General features: G+C 37.6%; 1 protein-coding gene across 1 annotated transcript in view; it reads right to left on the bottom strand.

The window, feature by feature from the left end:
• PLS1 (plastin 1) overlaps positions 1-22,333 on the bottom strand; it is a 37,228-nt gene extending 14,895 nt beyond the window's left edge. Inside the window, exons 1-5 of the mRNA XM_030456152.1 lie at positions 22,252-22,333; positions 5,177-5,285; positions 2,232-2,395; positions 1,459-1,588; positions 275-407 (exon numbers count right to left, since the gene is read on the bottom strand). Coding sequence (XP_030312012.1) covers positions 275-407; positions 1,459-1,588; positions 2,232-2,395; positions 5,177-5,246 — 497 coding nt within the window. The 5' untranslated portion in view covers positions 5,247-5,285; positions 22,252-22,333. The remainder of the gene's footprint in view (positions 1-274; positions 408-1,458; positions 1,589-2,231; positions 2,396-5,176; positions 5,286-22,251) is intronic.
• Between the last annotated feature and the right edge of the window lie 693 nt (positions 22,334-23,026).

The following is a 23,026-nucleotide window of genomic DNA, read 5'->3' as shown; positions in this document are numbered from 1 at the left end:
TGAATACATGACCTGTGCAGTTACAGTCTGCACATCTGTTGTGTGTTATTATTAGAACACACTTCTGCAATATACACACAAGTTACATTGAGAATTTCTTTAAAATAACATCTCTATGGGCAAACAGATTTTCCCTGCCCTACACAGTAGTTGAAATATTTAATAGTGGAGACCTGACATTAAAGCCCATCACAAGTTTTCCAATTCATGTCACTGTGATGAGCATTCAACCACTGTGAGTAGTTCCTTTTCCTTCTCATGGCTCTGGACTCACCAAAGAAGAATGCCATCTGCAAGGGATTTAAAAAGGCTGGCATCTGATGGATTCATAGGTAGGAGGTGCTTACAATCTGGGTCATCTTGTAGAGCTTTATTTATCCAGTTAACAAAAGCAACTTTTTCTTCCTCTGGAAAGACAAATAGCATTAAAATAACCTATTTTTTCCATGAACACATAGTACTAAATATCACTCAGATCAAAGAGGTTCATCTGCAACACAACCCCTTAGGTTCACTGTAGCTACTCTACAGGAAAAATATCAGATCATTGGGAAAGAATCCAAAAGTGGCAAGTACAGACTGATCTTTCTCCTACTGCACCCCCTGAGCATCTGCTGATTTTCTGAAGGCATCCTTGAAGATGAAATGTATTCCCTGCTTTGAAGATACACCAAGTCCAGCTCATTGCTGTAAGGATAACAACTAGAGAGCGGGTATGACCACCTTAAGCTAACTGAAGTGAATCTTCCTCATATGGAAGGCTTAACACAGTTCAGAAACCACAGCAAATCCCAGACTAGAGTCCATAAAAAGAGTTGCAATATTACTTATTGCAATATGATCCTGGAAGGCACTTAACATTCCAAGCAGGAGCTGCAAAGTAATTAAGCACAATTACCAACTTAAATGACATGCAGCAGGGAGCGGTAGAAAGAAACAGAGATCATATGTTAGAATTAAGTTCTCAAGTGCAGCCTATGCAAAAATCATATGGGAGTGAGCAGTTCTGTAATGGCACAGGGACAGCTGAGGAGGCCCAGCCATCAAATAATTATTTTTAATGTGTTTTTTTAATTCTAGTTAACACTGTGTAAATAAAAATACAAATTAATTTATCTGAATAAAGAAATAAGGTTTATGTAATGAAGCCAAAAACTTCACTGGTATTATGAGAAATATGCCAAAGGACACATTTGTTTCTTTTTTTTACATACTGTCAGTGCTTGCTTCCACTTTTTGTCTTGGCAAAGATGCCTAACTTATCTGAGTGCAGAGTGAAACTAGCAATTGGACAGCCACATTTTGATGAACCATGCTTATTTTGACCATCTCAACAGGTTTCCTCTGTGATATTTTTCTTTAAACTCTGACTTCAAGTTGTTTTTTACCTTTGTCTTTAATACAACTTTAAAGGTTCTCCCTCCATGCAAAATTTGCTCATGTCTATTTGTTTCTTACCTGAATAAGAGTGCTGTGTCCCCTCACTAGATATTGCTGATGTTCCTCCAATTGCTGTAATACCTTGTTTTTTGTTTATTGATTTTCGGAAAGATTTGCTAACATCTTTACTTTTCAATTCCTGAATTATCTGGAATAAGAAAAACAGAGAGCATTTTGTTATTTAGCATACCTTCAAATAACTAAGTGGTAAACTTCCTTAAGTACTCCAGTCAGTAAATTACCTGACTGCATTTCTTTGGTATTTACATTGACTTCTGCTCTAAAAAAAAAACCCCAAACCACTGCTGTATGGATAAAACTAGTTTAAAACCCCTTATGAAAACTTGTCTCCTGGCTAACACATTTCTCAGCGAGTACCAAAAGTTAAAAGTAGCCTTTAGTATAGAGATGGAGCAGAGTTGCCTAACCATTAGTTTATCACTTATAGAATTCAAAGGCTGCAATGTAATTATCTATTCTTTTGACAGGACAACAAACCTAATAGTTCTTCAAGAACATAGTTTATCCCCTTATCTTTGAGGAAACAGAAAGCAGGAGCAATTGAAATTACTGTGCTCTCACGTGCTGCCTAAATGAGACAGACTAAAGTAGGGCAGTGAAATATAAAATAATTAGATCAAATTTTTTATGCTGTCATACAAAACATTCCCATTCTTGAAACAACTTATTTTTATCAAAATAGTAATTTCTTGTACCACTTAATTCAGTTTTTTACCCTAGTTCTCAACCAATATCAGAGAGAAGAGAAACATCCAAGGCAAATGCCTTACCGAGACAAACTCTTCAAAGTTGATTTTCCCATCCTTGTTGCTATCTGTCACAGCAATGATTTTTTCTACAATCTCCCGAACTTTGTAACCAGGCAAGGGCAGACTTGCTTCCTTAAACAGGTCCTGAAGCTCATAATCACTGACATACCCACTGTTGTCAATATCTGTAAAATAAATGCACAAGTTGTTTTTATACTTAAACCAAGTATAGTGACTCTAGAGAACAATAATTCAAGTATGAAACTTCTGACATAGATAAGCAAACACAAAGAATACTTGTGGATTACAGACCCAGCTGGCTAGGAGTTGTGCCATCAGATTATTCATTTTGTCAGGAACCATTTTATCACCCCAAACCACAGATACAACAAGATGGCAAATAGTGAAGTTTAAGATTCTATTAACAGTCAAAAAATTTTCTATAAACCTGAAAGTAAAAGATTATATCCTATTGTCAATATTATACCATTTGCAATCAGAAAACTCAAACCAGATTCAAACTGGTATTAGAAGAGCAGACTTACACAAGAAAAACCACTGACACGAACTCTGACTCCACGTTTTGTTCCTTATCCTAATATTTGATTGACATTTTCAGTTCTTCAAAACATTTGATGGGGTTAGGCTTATTTGTGAAGAATAAGCCTGGAATGATCTGTAGTTGTTTATTAAAGGTGACCTTCTTTAATCTATTAACTAGCTCTGTTGAGAGCAATTTGTACCGCCAGCTTTACTTACACTTGGCTCCAAAGACCACATACCAGGAATGTCCTAGTACAAAGTATGAGAATGATTTTATCAGCAAAAGGTACAGTATAGCTCCACAATTGTGGAAAGAGGCAAATGACTGCTGCATTAAAAACAAAAAAGTTGAATAACTCAGCACCAAAGAAATAATAAAAATGCCCTTTGTACTTAAACCTTAGTCCAGCCTGTGTGCAGAAAGCTGTTATGTATTCTTGTATTAGTATAATAAAGGAAAATTTTACATTGGAAAAAAACATAGGCTTGGAAAGCATAAATGAATCAAACATTAACTGGTATTATTTTTTTTGTTTCTGTGCTTATTTCCATATAAGTGTATACACATATCCATACAAGCAGAATTGGAGAAAACAGCCTTACCTGGAGTCTGTCTATGCAATGGAGAGAAGTACTTCTAAAAGCAGAAAAGCTATTGTCCATACACAGTATAGATGAAGTTCAAACAGATACAATAAATCATATCCAGCATAACTAGTGCATAATGTCCATAATGCTATATATTTAATGCTAATATTTTCCATGTTTGACAGCAATTTTGTCTCTCTCATATTAAAATCCTTGAAAAATTTGAATAGTATTTTCCCTGTTCTCCAAATTATGTATCTAATATAAGCAATTTAAGAGAATATCACAAGCAACATAATGAGTCAGAAAAAGGAGCAATATGATGTGGCCATTTTTCTGGCATGGCAAGGTGCTCCCAGTTTCTTTTCTCATTTAGTAGTTAAAAGAACTCTCTTCATATTGTTTCTAGCATCAGAACTCACACAATAATACCAGAGAATATAAGTATGCATCACATTAGAGAAGAGCAAGAATAGAAACATGCTTTCATCTCTAGCCATAATTACTATACAGTAATCCCCCTGTAATCCATACCACACTGTGCAGCTTCTGTACAGGTTACAAAGAAGGCCACATTTCACAGCTGATGAAAGGCTAAAAACACTCCTAATAAAAACATCTTCATTTTTGATACTATCAACAATTCACAAATCACTGCACAAACAAACATTATGCCTACGTATTAATGTATCCACTGCCTGGCCTGCAGACATGTAGCAACACATGAAGGAACACTGATGGTCTAAAAAGCAGAAGCTCACTCAGATTACCACCTATTTTATTTCTCTAGGTTCATCTTTCACCAAGGGTAAGTTTCCGTGATGACAAGCACAGAGTTAAATACATGCCTTTTCTCTCAGTTTACCAACAGAGCTGCAAGCAATTTATAGCAATTTACCCATAAAGGACACTGAGAGTAAAAAAAAAAAAAAAAAAAAAAAAAAAAGCTACATGACACTTCATTTTTATACGTTATAGAAAGCGAAATTCAGCAAGGAAGAAAATGCTTTTCAGCAAGAAGAAGCAACACAGACAATTAGAGCAGAAATGTGAAAACATACAGGAAGGACAGTGAGGAAAAAAAGGAATGCAGAGGGTGAAAATCAAACAAATAAGAAAACTGTCAGACAAGACCAGTGAACTCTGCCTATCCTAACACTTCCCAATAGATATATACACATACACATACAGAATGATCTTTTCTTTGGTATGTCTTTGTTGATTCTGATTGTTTAGTAACAACTTTTTAACTGCCTTCCATGGATGGATCTTAATTCTTTTATCATTTCTAATCTTTTTTTTCTTTCACCTTTTCCATACTACTCATGGTCTTACAGATTGATAACATGAAGCTTCCCAGCAGTCTCTTTATCAAGCTGAAGACTCCAAATATTTAAGACTTCTTGTCTGAAGAGACAATATTCCCCAGTATGAGTGGCTACAAGCATGTTTGTTTGGTTTGTTGAGCCACACAGTTACACATCACCCCCTCAGAACTGCAGAAAATAAATAAAACAAATACAAACTTTTGCATCAGTATTGCTATCTGGAAATAAGGGTTAGTTACTATGCAATTTCTCACTCTTTTAGTTTACATTCCAACTAGTCTCCAAACATCCTCTGTCATGTATACAAAATTGCAGTTATTTATTAACAACTCCTAGCAAGATCAAAACATCTCCAAGTTCAGCTTACTTAAAATGTAAAATCCACTAAACAGAGAGGTAAATTACTCTTTTTGCCTCTCAAAACGAAAGGATCCATAAAGATTTCTTACACAAATATGACTTGGCTTTGCAGTGTTAATGGCATCTATTTTCATATTTAAAACATACCTATTTTACTGAATGCTTCCCTTAATTCCTCTAGGTCTTCACGAGAAATTGTTGTTATGTTGTTTTCCATCTCTGGACAACAACAAGTGTCGTCCTCAATCGCTTATACCTAATAAACAAGAAATAGATAAGTTTTCATTTCTAAGTACCAGCTAATACAAGTTACTGATCTTTTTAATACAAGGTACCAGACCTGAATGACATTTCCAGGCCTGGCACACTTAAAACATTACAGGACACTTTAAAGTACATCAAACACACAGCAATTCTTTTCACAGAAACAGTGACTGAGAATTCTCAATAGCAGCACCCATTTCCATATATATTTGATCTTCTTATTTGCATAGAACAGGCACTGACCAATAATCTACCTCCATTGTGTGAGTGGTTTTCCAACACTAAAATAATCAACTTATATTTCAAGAAATACTTAAAAAAAAAAAAAAATTTCTACATGCAGTATCATTCCCAGTTAGTGCTGAGTGCTAGTATTTAGTCCCACAAAGCACTGAGTACTCTAATAGTGGCACAGTAGTTAACATCACTGGGACACTTCTAAGTACCTTCTTCCAATGAGTGGGTGAACACTGATGATCCTTTCCACAGCTGCTGCAGGAGTTGCCACCTCCTAGCCTTTACTCCATCCTTCTGACAAGTGTGTTGGATCACAATACTGTTTGAGAGCCAAATAAAGGCTTCTACAGAGTACAAAGATTGCAGTCTCAATGTCAATCTCCTTTCTCTGCCCAAATCCATAAAATGGCAACACAACACAGAGGGCACGTTTGCAAGGGTAGGTAACCCCCCAATGTCACATCCTCACTTACTTGTTCTCATTGAAGTGTTACTGCAACAGGATGATTCAGACCTTTGTTAGGGAGTGCAAGTTTGTGAACAAGTCACACACAGTTGTCCAATACACAAACTGATGTTGGTATTTGCCAGTGCACAAGCTGTTGGCACAGACACAGGATGTGCACAGCACCACCCATGTACATGTGTGAGGCTCTGAGCAGCATCATGTACATAGTACCTGTGGTGCTATGCCTGCTATAAGAATAAGCAAATATTCCTGTGTTGGCCTTATAACAACTCAGATCTGCTATTTGCAGCTGCTTCTCCCCCCAAAATCGTGCATATCAACAGAAGTGCACTACTAGCCAATGGACAAGACCCTGAAAGTGGAAACTGAACTCCCGAATTCACAACAGGTTTTACCACCACGCTGCTGGAAGCCCTTGGACCTTTTTATGTCCTGACTAATTAGGTTACAAACTTTCCCTGTCAGGGACTATGTGCAATAACTGTGACAACAGGATCCCTCTGGTGTCTGCAATAAGGCTGTAATTAATCACAATTTGCTTCAGAATAGATTAAATATTATCCATCTGAATATGAGAAAATTTCTTCCCTACTCTGGCTGTTTAAGTTTGCCTTCAATCTTTTACAATCTGACAGTGAGAAAAAATACAAACAAAGCGATCACACAAGTCACCAGTACAGGAGAGAAGAGACAGCAGAGCACTGATCAGCTGCTGTGTGCTGGGAGATAGTGCCAAGAAAAGTCAGACAGCTTTCCTGGAGGCTTAGTAAGCAGTGCCCAAGCAATGTGCACCTCACTGCTGATGTGGATTGCTAACACTACTGTAAAAGCAATTTTAATACAAAATATATTAGCTGTGGTCAGCCACAAACAGTTGTAATGTTGCCTTACTGCATAAACCACCCAAATTGTGTCCCAATTTTGGAATTACAGGCAGTGACATCACTGATCAAGAATACTGAGAGAGGTATAATACTTCTGCATTTGTGATGACATAGTAATATAGGCTTTTTTCATATAAAATAGGAGTCCTATACAAAAGGAGTTCTTCAACAAGAGGATTATTTTAATAAGATCCTGTCTACTTGGGTTAGTATTTTCTGTTTCCTCACTAGGACTGTGGGTCACACAGGATGCAGCCTTGAGCGTGGGTGTCAAATTAAGTATTTTCCCTTCATGTCACTCAGTCTTATTAAGTACTTGATTTAAAATAGTACTCGTCCATTTTGCTAAGCCTACTAGCAGCATGTACTTTACACTAAAAGGAAAAAAAACACAGGACCAAAAAACATTTAAAATATATATTTAGGAAAAAACACCTTACACACAGCTGTGTACTTGCTGACATGCAAGTACCTTGATTAGAAACCTGATGTGGCAATTAGAAATAAAGAAATAATGAACTGTGAAAAAACTGGGAAGGGGGAGATTCCCCATTAAAATTCCTCAGTAATTTAGAATTAAAAGCTGCAAAAAGACAGAAGACAGTCCTCTGGAATACAGAAACAGCATATAGAAGCATAAAATGAAATCTTTACCCACGCAGGTGCAGAACACAATATTTGTCACACTTAATGTTTTTCACTATTCACCATTACCATGAGTCAGATATTGTTAAAAGCAATTTCTGCAAAGCTGCCATGCAATTAGTTTCACTCCTCCCTGTTTATGATTCACAATTTAGACTTTCCATTATATTATATTTCATAAAATAGCAATCTTTTATTTCCAAAGACATTTATTATTTCTGTAACATAGTAGAAACATCTGTTCTTGAATGAAGCAGATAAATAAAGCTAATACCTCTGCTCTAAATAAATAGTCTTAAATACCCTCTTATATAATTACAGGGTAAATTAGCTGGTCAATTATATGGCAGAAGTGCTACTATCACGCTTCTGGCATTCAGGAAAGATCTAGTCTGAGCAATTGGAGACAAGACCCAAACTAGTCAGATATTTCAGACAACTTCAATATAGGGAATTTCAACTTCAACAGGGACCTTATATTGAGGCTAATAAATACCTTGCATATGCAGGTTTATCACCACCCACGATGACTCAGTGCACAGGCAATTCTGACAGGATTTAACACTAAGACTCCAAAGGTTCCTATCTATTGGAATCATAACTACCTGGCAAAAGATACATTAGTTCACAGAAAACACATTTCTCTGTACTCTGGTAATGTTCATATAATTTTCTATAGTCTATGCTTATATTAAACTACCTCCTGCTGCCTCAGGACAGGGTAGGTACAAACACTGTTTTTATGCTGAGAAAGTGCCCTTGATCCCTTTTAAATCCTCTCCAATGTGCTTATTGTGAACTGACAATATTCATTTATCCCTTGCCTGCCTTCTATGCCTAGAAGGCTCTTTGTATCTAACGACAATCACTGGAGTCTCCTGGAAACATTCCATATCCACCATTAATACAGACTGCTGTTGATACCCTTGCGCTATTCCTTTGTGTGCAGAGGAGTATCTGTGGCTGAGCAACCATGAAGGATAAAGCCAGCAGGCACAACAACAGTTCCTGCTGCTTTTTTGACCTGTTATCAAAGCTATCAGAAAAAAACAGACCAGTTAATTGGCAATCAAGCCCAATAGTTTCCTCCATTCTTACAAGCAATTGGTAATTCCTTTGCCAGCTCTTCATTTCGAATTCTCTTTGCCTTGTTTCCACATGCAGCTGCTTCTACAGTGACAGCAGACATTACAAATGCTGACTCAAGAGCTTATTTTCTTTGTTGCAGCTCTTTTCGTCTGGCGTTAGGGACACACCTCCTCTGTTTCTGGTGCAAACACCACACTGTACTGCTGCATCACCCTGAAATCTGCTTTTTCTAATGACAACCAAACTGGCATAATTTAAAAACACTGGTTGTGCAGAAGAATTACTGCTTTCATGTCAATAATCAGATGTTTTTTGGTATGTACTATTTACAATTATAAAACACAGAAGTTGTACTTCTTCCTGGGCTTTGACTCAAATGGCTATAGATTTTATTGAAAAAAAAACCAAAAACCAGAACGAAACAAAAAACAAACCCGCAAACCAACAACCCCCTCCCCCCCCCCCAAAACCTCGCTCAAACCCAAAAAAGCCCATAAATACCAATTAAAGTTGTAGCATTCCTGTGTAAATTTATCTGGGTATTCTATAAGGAATGTGGTGGAACACTGTAGCTTTCACCCATTGCTCTCAAATTTGGGTCATATTAAAATAGAAGTTCTATCCTGTCTCAGAGAAACTAATATAGTACATTATAAGACTCATAAAAGGAACTTGCTGTCAAGAATATGCCTCAGATGCTCTCCTTAGTCTGTGAGGAGAGAAAAGAAAATCCTGGTGTATTTTAACTGAGGAAATGCTAATTAAACATTAGTGAAGAGACTCACATATCATAAAATCTGAACAATGGAATTAACTTTCATTGATACACATAATGTTCCATTTCCATGAATATACACCCAAAAGTTTCTGTTCTCTTTTATGGAAGATAAGATTTGCAAAGATTTCCCTTTGTTCCATGTCTATTTTAACGTGTTTTTTCCCCCACCAGCTTACACTAAAAGATCTTTTATTTTATGCAAATAGTATTCTTGACCTTCAAGTATAAAGACAACCAAATAAATCCTTTAGCGTTGTGAAAGGACAAATTATTTAAGGTGTTTCACTGGTGGTCTGTAATAAAATAGGAGGGATCATTACTGGATATGAACTTCTACACTCACTGTGATAAGCCTTTAATCTTTATGACCTATATGATTATAAATCATATGATTTATAAACAGGGTTCAGTGACTTCACAGTTTTTAACATCATTAACATTGGTACAGATTATGGAAAAAAGCTGCAGGAGAAACAAATAGAATTACACTTTATGTCATCAAAAGTTAAAGAAGTCTTGATCACAGAATACAGTCCTCTGAACCTAGAAATAATCGAGTACACCTCCAGAATGATTAGCACTAGGTCATATAAAGAAAGGAGATACAAAAATAGATCCACTTCTAATGCAGCAAAGAGGATGCTTGTAAACCTTTAAAACATCGGAGCACTGAAAGGTCAAAGCAATTAGCTATATAAATACATATAACTGTACAAAAAAACCCCAAACAAACAAACAAACAAAAAAAAAAAACAAAAAACAAACCCTGCAACTGCTGAAACACATTGCTGAATTCTTGAAAGCAAAGGCAGAGTACAATTAAGCTATCAGGTCCAGTAATTAGCAGAGTAGCATGAAGTGGAAAGTTCTTTAAATATACAACTGGTGTGAAGCTTCACTGCCTGAAAAAATCAGAGGATATGTTTCTCAGACTGGGCAAATGTCAGGGCTTATAAACATGGCTGCATACAATTCAAAATTACTACAAGTTAAATGAGAGCAATGAAGAAATGTTATGCTTTAGTATATAAACTGATAATCCATGGAACTTTCCTCTAAATACAGCAGTACACAGTTAAGAAAGTGCAATTTAAAAGGGAAAACTGGTGTTTTTTTTTTCTTTTTAACTTCTTCCAAAGCTATATCCAATGATCTTTGCCAAAGGAAAACTATCAAACCAGCCAAAGTGATAAATTTTGTGCTGTGAAATATTTATCTTATATAAAGAGGACTAGAAGATCTACACTGAAGTTAATTATTCAGTCAGTAGGAATTTATTCAACATAGTACAGTAATTCCAGTAATAATCAAATCAACATTTTCCACTATGCCTTTAAAACAAACACGGGTTACTCAAGAATAAGGAGTAAAACAGTAAACCAGCATACCTGTTAGACTGGTCTGGGACCTAATCTGACTTTGCTTCCTGCAGTGTAAATACAGTCTAATTTTGTGAGGCTTAAATCAGGATAAGGAGCAATTCTATTATTAAGCAGGTACACGTTTACTTTAGAAAGATACCTTTTCATCCAAACAAAATACCTTCAGCTTCCTTTGGCTGCCTAGTACACAGAAGAGCCATGGAAACTGATCAACAGTATCAGTTTCATGTAGTTTCCTTCACATACATCATTCAGGAGCATCTCAGACTGCCTGTGCTCTGTACAGTGGCATTCAGCACTCCAAATAAAAAAATCATCAATGGAAACCTTAACTATGCTAGAAGGACCAGGGAAGTGCTACCTCTAGGAAGTAATTTTTAAAAAATACTATCACTTTTGTTTCCTGAATCTTTCAGCTAATATAAAGAAAGCAATACCCCATATCACCAAAGCAATGACAACCCATATAACATTAACCCAGATATTGTCCAAATTATAAAACAAAATTTCTGTTTGAATCTGTTGTGTCAAGGAGTCTTAGAGGCTGTACTCACCCACTTTGTTTCCACTAAACTTGTTATAACCCAGAATATCAAGTGGTATCTAAAAACTTGCCTCTGCAATTGCTCCTTTCTTCTGCCAAGTGAAGGCACAGCACCTTCCCCTCCAGTTCCAAAAACCAAGTAGAGAAGTAAACTCCCCTCTTCCAAGCCCTACAACAGATTACAGGCCACTGTTCCACTTGATGAATCTGCTTTAATACAACAACCTGCTGTAGTTATCACCACATCATCAAAAGCAAACCTGAAACAGTGACATTCTCTGTGAAACCAGCGTGCTGAGCTGGTACAAGTCAATGCCAACAGTGCTGCAGAGCTGTGTGGGTACGTCACAACTTTCTAATTCTATTTTCTGATGTATGTAAATAGTCATAACACACTAGTTATGGTTAGATCACTTTTCCAAGTATCATAGAACAGCAATTTGTCTATTTCTACAACACAATGTGTCCCAGACTTCCTGTTAGCAAACCATTTCCAGATGCAAAATGGATATACAAAGCTACTTCCAGTCAGAACTGCAAATAAAGAAACAAGATTTTTCTCATAGAACTTGATAAGAGGCAACACTTCTGCTTTTCAGAATACAGAATCAGACTGTCTGCTTGTCAATATACCCCATAATCTGAAGCAAATCATCCCAGTTTTGAGCTGAACTTCAAATTTTACTTGATGGAAGCTTCAAGATTATGTATTCTGAACTGAGAATTTTAGGCAACATAACATATGAGCCTTCCAATAAATTAGGACCAATGGAGTCAAAGCATACAATGTGAAGTACACAGTTGTGGTATAAGCAGCAACAAATTAACAGCAATGAAAATGAAGTTTACCCACAAAATCTCTAACAGTTAAATTCAAAGAACTCTGATCCCAAGTACATGTTGGATACAGAGAATCCGCTAAAATGGCATTTGCTGATGGTTTTATTATACACAACCTTTGCCTTGGTGAAAGTTCAGTATCAGCATGCACATGGTAACCAAGCTCTGTCAGGAGAGGTGCAGACATGAAATGAAAATGAAAGCACAGTAGGAATTTGAATAGACTCAAACCATAAATTTTAATTGCCCCTTATACTCAAGATCTTTTGTGATAAATTTTAAATATGTTTCATTCCTCTACAACATAGACATTTAATGAGGAAAAATAACACAAAAGGCATAAGGACTTCAGGTTTAAGATAAACAGTAACTTTAACTGAAGTCCACTGAATTTGTGGATTTTCAGCATCACTAATAACCATGCCATGAGTAAACTAATGACAAACTTCAAAAACAAATAACTCTAGTACAGTGCAACTGCAATGATATGCATTCCAAGTGAGATAGAAGCAGTTCTTGCTTAGTGCCATTACAGAAACACAAGCAACAGTGTATACGGAAAGGGTCCTCAAGGTCTTGGTTCCACAGTTTATTACACATACAGGAAGTCATAGGCATACTTGATAGCATTTCCATTTTATGATAAGAAACTCTCGCATTCAGCAATAAAACCTGCATGCTGTTAATGGCACACAAGGACAAGAAAGAGTAGGCAAAAACAGTTAAGGAAAACTACCAGTAGGGAATTCTCTTGGGAGACAATGTGTCATGCAGAAGACCTTCCCTTTGCTGAACAAACTCTAGAACAAGTGTCTTCTTCAGCCTGTTAGAAAATGTCCATTTGTAGAAACCATGAGGATAGTAATATCCATAAACTTTGTGGGAGCAGTAGTAACCTTCCCATGTAAATCATGTCACTGCTTCTTAACTTCCACCATACTGTCCAGCATCTCAAGCAATTTTTACATTTTACTGATACAGTTAAAACTAGTGCTCACAAAGGAAATTCAAAAATTTGTTATGAAACTCATGAAACTTGCAGCCCATTTATGAGAGCTGTGTGGTTTACACTTGAGACCAATTTTCAATCCTGTGCTTCAGATACATTACCATCAGGTCTCTTCTTTGATTAAAATCACAGCTATTTGCAATGAAAAACTCGATTCATATTAAGCATTAATGTGTTTCCTTTACACAGCTCAAGAACCCTACTGAGCCTGCCCACTATAATGCAAAATAATAATGCTAACACAAGTGAAGCAACTTGGAACAAATTAAATACTTCAAGGCACAGATCTAAAAGCAAAAATCCTGCTTTTTCATTTTATACATAGAAATATTTGTATTCAAACAATTCATTATCACAGAGTTACATTCCATTTAATTAGCAAGATATTAACAGTTAAGATGGGCCTCAGGACATATTAAGATGACTATGTGTTTACAGGTGTGAACAACAATGTTTACACTGGTCCAGGCAGCATTTGACTGAGCTTTGATCAGCAACCAGATTTGTCTTTCAACAAGTTAAAACTTAAGAAAAGTTATATACAATGAAACAGTACCTTCTCTTCTCTCACCAGCAGCATCATTTGCCCTCCTTATGAATCACTTCATACTCTCCAAAAAAAAGTTTATTATACTGAAGCCTGTGTTGCATACTGACTAGTCACTTGGCTTTTCTGTACACCAATGTGCTAAACCCTCCTTCCCGAAGAAATTCCGCAAGTTCCCATCAAGCACCTCTCCTGTTCTTTCTATTCTACAAGGCTACTCTTGCCTTGCTGACCTCGTCCCTACACCCACCATCTTTACCCATGTGAATGTCTTTGCTTGCTTATTCCTTTGATACATCAATCCAGTGGCCAGGTGTATGTTTCCTCTCTGGAAGGACGGAGCTGGCAAGGATCATTCTTTTTATTTAGGATATGAAGTAGGTGCCTCAGATGCTACTGCTGAAAGCAAGGAAAAAATAGAGGCTGAGCCACCACCACAGCCATCATGCCACAGGGTGCCAATTCCAGAAATTGTGGCAAGATGAATGCCTTCTGTGGTTAAAGCATCATAGCAGCATTACCATGCAAATGCATGTTAAGTGGAAGGAGTCTATCATTAGCATAGAAAATTTTATTGCAAACTAGAGAACAGTTTATCATAAAATCCATTTGATGACCACTCACTGCTCAGAAGAACAGAATTTTTTCTAAGCCCAAACTTGGTTTCTCCATTTCATTTCATTAAATCGAACTACTACCACTAAAATATAAATGGAATGGCTGCACTAATAAAATCAGCACTCCATCCCCCTATTCATTCCTTTGTGCCTAGGCTGATATTACATATCAACTTTACAACAGCAAAAGGGAGTTCTTAAAAGGAATATGAGGAAATGAAACATAACCTCTTTATTTCTCTCTCTAGGTTTATTGCACAGATGGCTTTTGTTAGCATGCAACTATAATGACAATTAAAAATTTTAGGAACTTCCCATATAAATATTCTCTGATACATATTTTGATCAGGAAATAAATCCTGAAATACTTCTTGAAACACTTGCATCAATAATTTTGACGGTGCACACAGCAGAGCTCATGCTCCGAGCTCAGGATGTACTACCCCAGAATCCTCAATTGAGAGAGGAGCTTTCTGGGTGTCCCACGACTCTACAAATAAGACTCACAACTTGGGAGTTACGCTTTAAATATTCTTGTACATCTTTATTAAGCTATAGTACTGCTTAGTACTGCTAAACAAAATCTACCCAGAAGCAGCAGTCATAACCCTAAATTATCTAAAACAATCAACTCAGACCCTAAGCAACTAAAACAAAATAAACAAACACCAAGTAACAAAATCCAAAACAAAAAACATGAAATGTTCAAGGGTTTTAAAATTACTCTTATGGAATGACATCCGTCTGCTGCTGTCAGATACTTAATGTTATTCTTAGATTAACTTTTCAAGCTTTTCTCTGTAACTGGAAGGACTGAAAATTTGTTTTAAGATTAAATAGATCATCAGATAATGTCTCAAAAGTCACATTTTGTGAAGTTGAAAGTATCTTCAATTTTTATTGAAAGCCCTGTCAAGACATGAGAATTGATGATGCTGTGCAAGTCACTGACTCACCATCTTCTAGTCTACCTCTAAACTAAATTTAAATCCTACATTTCTAAATGTGATAGTGTTATAAAGCCACTATAAAACATTCAAAAACATACAAATACAATGACTAGCACAGCTTTTCACTATCTACCAGGTTCCAACACAACATTTTACAAGCTTCATGGTTGTTCAGAGATAGCTAGATTTCATATTCCATCAACTATAACCAAAACATTCTCATGTTCAACCATTTAATCTGTCATAATACCACTGATAGTTTTACAACATTTTTTGCAGGGCCATCAGGTTTTGTCTCAAGGTTCTATTTATTTCTTCCAGACTCGGTATCACTTGAGAGGTAAGACATACTGAAATCTCTAGTCTTTGCTAAGGAATTTATCCTGCTATGGAACCCAGAACTTCAGGAAAGTATCTCTTCCTTAAACCAAATGGAACATAACAAGCCATTTTTCTCCAAGTGTGACATTTAGTTAGCACATAACTTAAAGATCAAAATGACAAGTAAAATCTATCAGTAAACAAACAGACTAAGAGGCAGAAGGGGAAGGCAATCTTAGAACAGTGCCACCGCAACACTCCAGGAACCTGCTGCCTTTATCTTCTGTATGCCTGCTCTCCAGTAGTCTGAAGTACAAAACCTCAGCTTGCTACAATTAATGACATTCCAGCAGAGAACCACAGGCTCTTACTAATTAACTTTAAGGTCACCCCAGAAGTTAATCATGCGAAGATCATTAAGAATAATAATATAAATGTACATCCATTCTCCCACCCTCAGCAATTCCATTTCCATCCACGTATTATCCATACTCTAATAGCAATTATTAGATAGTACCAAGTAGATGTGTGTATTTTTTAGTTTTCATTATTGTCAGATGGCACTATAGCCTTCTGCCACCTGCTAATTCCTCATTCAACTCTACATGGTTCAAAAGATTATTAGAAGATTAGACTGATCAGCTACTATACTACATGCAAGCCAGGATTTCTTGTCATGGAAAATTCACAGGTTATTTTTGTTTTTCTTTGTTAATTGGTCAAGCTAGAGGAAAAAGTAGGGTCTTCTGCAACACATAGCAAAAGCAACAGCCAAAACCATCCAGTCTCTGCAAACTGCACAGATGAATAATGCAACCTATCTGCCAGCTCCAAGCTTTAAGGAGCTGTGCTTCCTACAGTAGCGAGGGTAAAACAAGCACATCAGTAAAACTGACTAAAACTAAAGAGAGTACTGTTTGCAGATTCCAAGCTGCAAGGCTGTTGAGACACACAGGAAGTTCATTTGCTGGTACAGTAGTTCTTAATAATTAGGCCAGCAGAAAACAGCTACAGATATTGTTGCCAACTGTCATTTTTAATTACATTCTTCAGAGGAAAATTTTCTGAGCAAATTTTTTTACAAAAAAGTAATTCAAAACCTCAGCCTTAGGATCTGTAATATTAGGAAGTATTGTTCATTTAAAAAACATGAAGTTGTTTCTGATGTTGATGTGAAAACTTTACCATATTTCTTAAGGAAAAAAACCCAAAAAAACCAACTTATTAAAATCTTTAAAAAATTTAAAAATCAGTTTGCCTAAATTAAAGTCCTTTAAGCTGCCAGCATGAGCAGACATCCCTAAACATGAAAATTTTACATTGCAATTATGCAAAAAAAAAAAAGTTTTAAAAAATTAGGTTAAATAACAAATACAGTCAGGCATTTCTACTAAAAATTTTATTAATCTTATGCAAAACGATACATAAAGATATGATGATTTTAACCAGAAATTGTTGCTCTTTTCAAATATTCTAAAAGCATTCATCTTATAAAATAGCGCCAGGCCAGTAACAACTCGTATAAGCCTAAAAATGATAGTTTAAAAAAAAAAACTTCTGGATTTAAAATGAATGACCTGAAGTCCCATAAGTTGAGAAAGATATCTACAGTCTAGTCACTATAGGGTACAATAATTACTACACAGAAAACCCAGTGAGATGGTCACGCAGTTTACTTTTCTTACGGAGTTTTTCTGCTTAGCTACACGTGAATTGCGAATATTCTTAAATTTAGCATGGGTTTATATTTGCTTTGTGTTAGCCATTTTAACATGTCACAGAGTTATGTGACAATAGTTTGTTCTCACAGCTTGCAGTGCATAGCAGTCTTCTGAAACTGCCAGGTAACAGTCCAAAGCTTTTCCAAACGAAAACTTGATTTTAAAGTAAAATACTACTATTTCTTAGAACATTTGCAACACATAAAGGCTTTTAGGATTTGAAAACAAATTTCTACATCTTCAGCAAATCAAGTATGTAGCTAAAAACTGCCCTTTTTCATTATAAAATTATCAACCACGGTCAGCTACCAGATAAGGCAACTTATTGAACCATTGCCTCTATTACAAGAGCAGAACTTGCCTCTGGTGGAGAACTCACAAGATATGCATTTCACTTCACATAACATTTTAAATAAAAAAGCAAATATTTTGGATTTGAAATTAGCTACAGGTCTCCACAAAAGGGCTCCTCCTATTCCCACTGAACTTCCCAGAAACTGAATAACCCTGTTGTTTACAGTCACTTCACACAGTGACAATTCATGAAAAATATTTTCAACACTCCAAAGTTAAGGCTCTTTAGCATTAATCAGTAGTCTATATTTTAATCCCTATTTTTAAATTTCTAAGCACAGCACAAGGAGAAATGGACTTGTGGAAACAAAATGGGAGAAAGGGAGTTGTGGAGCTAGAAGGGGAACTTTGTAAATCAGCAAGACAAAAACAGCAAACTGTACACATTTTGGAAAACAAAAGCCTAAGAAGGAACACCCAGTTTGAAAAGAAACAGCAGCTCCTGAAACTCACACTGAGACAAATCCTTTAAATTGGCATTCAAGTAAATATAATCTTGCTGGTAACATGAAGCCTAATATTTCAGCTCTATTACACATCAATGTTTTTAATAAGTCCAGTCTACCAAGTACTATGAACAAGATGAAAGGATGAATACACTCTGAATTAAACTGGATCCAGCATTAATTCTTTTGCTAGTGCATGTTATTACTAGGGAAACATCTGCAAGAGAGCCCTGAAAGGGTTCATAATCCTTTTTCCACCAAAAGCATGCATGTAGAAACACACAATGTGATCTCTGCATAATTTATTTCTGAGACTTAGCAATACAAGTCTCACTGATTAGCTTTTGTGATGTACTACCTTTATTCTCTTCATTCACCTGTATGTATGTTAGCAGTAACTAAGCACACACCCACACATAAAAATCTAGAAATTCATCAAGCGATTTGCATTTAGAAGTACCAAAACAAATAATAAAGTCTACAAGTGTCATGACTGACATGAGTATTTTCTGCATGTGAAAACCTGAATAAAAGCTGAAATAATGTAATTAGTAATTTTATCAAAAAACATACACCTGAGAAATGAGAAGTCAACCATTCTGTTTTATTTTGAAGCCCTTTTCTAAAGCTACAGCAACAGCAATGCTTAAAAAAGCCTTAACAGAGTGGCAGCACATCAATGTAATGCAGAACTGATTCTATCAGTAACCTGGAACCCTGATCCATATTGAACTTGACCCAACTAATTCCAGTTGTTGTTTTCATTGTCAGTATCCTTTTGCATAGCACAACATGACCACTGGTCAACTTTCTGCTCAGCGAACACAAGGTAAAATGATCTAGTGAGACAACATCTTATACAGAAGAGCTTAAAACCTGGGTTTTACAAAAATCATTTGCAGTTGCTTAGCTACTTATCTTTTCCCAGCACTAAGTTTACAATGTATTGTTTCATTATTGTCTGGCACAGTACAGTGCAGCCCTTTCCAGAAATAAACCTGATTGTTAGGATCAGATCCTTTTACCCCTGGTACTCCTGTTCTATATTTATTTAACCCATTTAGGTAGACCTAGTGATTTTTGGAGATTCTGCACCAACAGTTATGATAGAAGTGAGGTATTTCACACATTATGATGAAAGCTATAGAAATACTTTATTTAATTAATTACTGCAATAAGAAGGGCGGCAAATAAACATGGCACATAGACTTTGTGCAGAATGTTAAATGTAAAGTTACTGGTACCAGCTTTTTAGTTTAGGTAATTCCATATTGCCTACTGCAATATGGATACATATTGCATTGTTCCATTGGCACAATACTCAGATAGTACTGACATAATTTTACAAAACAGTCATGAAAATAATAGTTTTAATAATTTAACTTTTATAATTATTATAATTTTTTAAAATATGGTTTTAATTTATGCCTCTTCAACAAAGTTGACTAAGCAACACAGGCATAGATAAAAACAGTGCATGACATGTACGTGGTGTACAGGAATAATACAATGCATTCAAAGGTCAGGCAACCACTCTGACTACCATTTATGACTATAAATGGAAATTACCTCTAAGTAAACTTACAGACCATCAGATATTATTACTGCAAGCATCCAAATGATAAGACGCAAGCACACCTTGATATTAAAAGAAACTACATAGTACAGGTTGGAGGACCTTCACACACTGTCTTGACTGCATTACCATTGACCATGATCTAAATCTAGATACTGTTTAAATTATACCGTTCATGAAGGGAACAAGGAATACACAGGAATATTTGTCTAACTGTAATCACTTGTGTGGAGACTTAACTGCAGTTATGCTAACCACATGGGGGAGCATCCCAGATACATCCAGAGTTGGTGAACCCCAAGAGTAACAGTAATTCTATCTCAGAATATACAACAGAAACAACCTGCTGATCTACAAGGTCATTCTGTATCTTGGAATAGGAACACTGACCTGCGGAGGCACATGGTAAAATACAACAAAAGCCAAGGAAGATAGGCCTGGGTGTGAAAGAATCACACAACTATTGAGACGACTGCACAAGTCTCTTAAAGGTGAAGTTACTTCAAGTATCACCATATTTGATGCTTGGCTCTACCCATCTGAATGAATTTCTTCCCAAGTTCTGTCTGCAAGCTGTGCACAAGAAATATTCACCAGTATCAGTTTGTACTGGAACAAAAATTCAGAATGGTCTCAACACATGCTCATTTTGCTTGTACTGAGTCACTCTCTCCAGCTGGATAATACATCAGCTCCTCCTTCTGAAGGCTAAGAAATACAAAAGTAAAAAATAATGGGATAAGGAGGAAACACGGAGATGAATTTAAAAGTTTATTGAGCTGCTTATTGTGCATTCAAGAAAAACAAGGAATGAAGTCAGGTGTTTCTTTGGAGAATTTGGGGAGTGGTAGATTTTTTAAGTGCCCATGAGCTTGTTTTTATAGGAAGTATCTAGAAGACTTCTTACATTCTCACATCACAATGACATTGTTATTATGGGCACTCTTCTATAGAGTCTTATATGCAACTGGGAAAGAAAAAGGGTAGGGAACAAAGCATTGCTTTAAGTAGTTAAAAAAAAAAAAAAGCGCGCCTGTTTGGTTAATGCCTACAGAAACTGCACCACAAATTTATTTAGTGTTCTACCAATGACAAATGGAAGCACTGCTACAATACCTGTGTTAATATGATCTCAGTGTTCACTAAGGAGACTTCCAAGCAAAAGCACTTATTTTTTCAGTAAGTACTTTGTGTGCCCTACTTAAGCTTTACCAACAGCAACCAAAAAAACATTGTTTGATTCAATATATTTAGCATATCTGTTTAAGATTGAAAGCTAAACAACAATATAGCCTGCTTAAAGTCTTCTAAGAACCCAGCTGGTACCTTGCTATCTTAACAAGGATGACACAGGAATTCTAACTCTTCATCAAAGTGCCAATTAGTGAAATTTACACCTGAGACTGCTTTCTCGGGCTTGAAAATTTACACTCAGAATGCTGTTTTCACAATAAACACATTTTATACTGAAACTATGTAAATTTTTTTTTTATATTTAAAATAACAAAACCCAGACGTGCTTGTATTTCTGGATGATGACATGGTTTGTTAAAGAGAACGTTAAAGATACATGGTTTCTCCTTTCTCTCTAGGAATGACTCTTGAAAGACTAAGAAAGTGAGCCGGTAGAAAACATTGCAATACCTGTTGAAAAACAAACCAAGATAAAACCCAGTTGTTTTGTGAAGTTTCTTAAAGTGTTCTAAGCCCTTTCCATGTTTGAAACCTTTGAAAGATCAGCAGAATTTTAAATGAAATGGCATACAAATATTCTGCAGGAAAACAACTATCATCTATGAATGGAAAATTAGTAATAGGCGTCCTAAAAGCATTCATCTGAAATCAACCAGTAATGGCAACACAAGCATGCACCCACTTCGTGGACTGCTTTACATGCAAGAGACATAGCCTTAGCACAGTAGAAACAGTCAACAGGACTAGAAGCCTCGGCGAGGATTTTATTTCAGCCCAGAAACAATTCTAAGACAAAGTTCATGAATGAAGAAAGAACTGTACTTCCTAATTAGAAAAACAAAGCTTGGACTTTAGTTTCCCTTCACATACTCTCCCTGCTATTACTTTTTATACATAAAACCCCTTATTTTATCGTTCTGTACTCTGAAGCCTTGCAGACTTGCTACACAGACCCCACACACGGGGTCACAAGGCAGCGCTCACCCTCACACCCAGCACCGCGGCTTCCTCACCCCTTTTGCTCTGCTGTAGAGCGGCACGAAACTCCCTGTACACTCCAAGAGCTTTAAGGAGCCTTTAAGGTTTTTTTTTCCTCAAAACTTTGGTACGTCATGCATTTAAACGTAACTGCTCCTTCAAAGTAACCATAAACAGAAAGCAATAACAACAACAGCAGTAATTAAGTACGCTCGTGACCGCTACTGGCAAGGAGGACACGGTGGGAACCGAGCCCCAAGCGCTGACAGAGAGCGCCCTCCTTTCCGCGGAGCGAGCCGGGACCCCCCTTACACACCCGCCAAGCAGCGGGAAGGAGTCACACCCCACAGACCACCGGCGCCCCGTTCATTCCCTACCTGCTCACTGTTCACCGGCTGCCGCCTCACGCAGTACCAGGGCGCCCACCGGAGCCGTCACCACCTGCTTGCCGGCGGGGCGGGGCGAGCGGACGGGCAGAGCCGGCGACCCATGGCGAGGCGGGGGGGGGGGCGGGCCCGGACGAGACGAGGCGGGGTGACTTGAGGCCGTTCTCTGCGGCCCGGGGGTCGCAGCTCCCCCCTAATAGAGCTGAAGGCTGTCAGCTGGGGCCAGACCTTTCCTGTGGGGCACCCTGAGGACAGCCCTGCCGTGGCCGACCGGGGCGGGCAGTAGCATCCAGCGGGGGCTTCTCAGCCAGCATCGAAGTTTGCCCCTCACCGCCTCTCAGACCGGTGCCGCTACCCTGCTCGCTTTCAGCCACTCTCAAAACTGCGGTACTTCCCGCCCGGCTTTGCGCACCGAGACCCTCGGAGGCGCGGTCTGTGAGCCGCTGAGGCGCCCGTCGCGGCCGGGTTGCGGCTGGCGGTCCCGGTAGCCTTTCAGTATCCATTCCGAGCGCGCCTTGGAGGGGTTCCCTTCTTACTTCTCTGTGCACTGCACTGCACTGCACCGCAGAGGAGAGCCCTGCTGGGGCAGCGAGTTGCCCGTGTGAGCCCACTCGAAACTGCGCACGGAGCTGCCGTGGCCACGCTCTCCTCTGGAGACGAAGCCGTTAACTGAGCGGCACCGTGGGGGCGCGCAGCCGCTCGTCCGACGGCGGAGGAGTTTTGGTTCCTGCCGGACGCCGTCACGCAGTTCCCGCCTCGGTGGCGC

This window comes from Calypte anna, chromosome 9 (genome assembly GCF_003957555.1).
Source record: "Calypte anna isolate BGI_N300 chromosome 9, bCalAnn1_v1.p, whole genome shotgun sequence".
Taxonomy (NCBI): Eukaryota; Metazoa; Chordata; class Aves; order Apodiformes; family Trochilidae; genus Calypte; species Calypte anna.
This window is presented reverse-complemented; position numbering and strand designations above follow the sequence as displayed.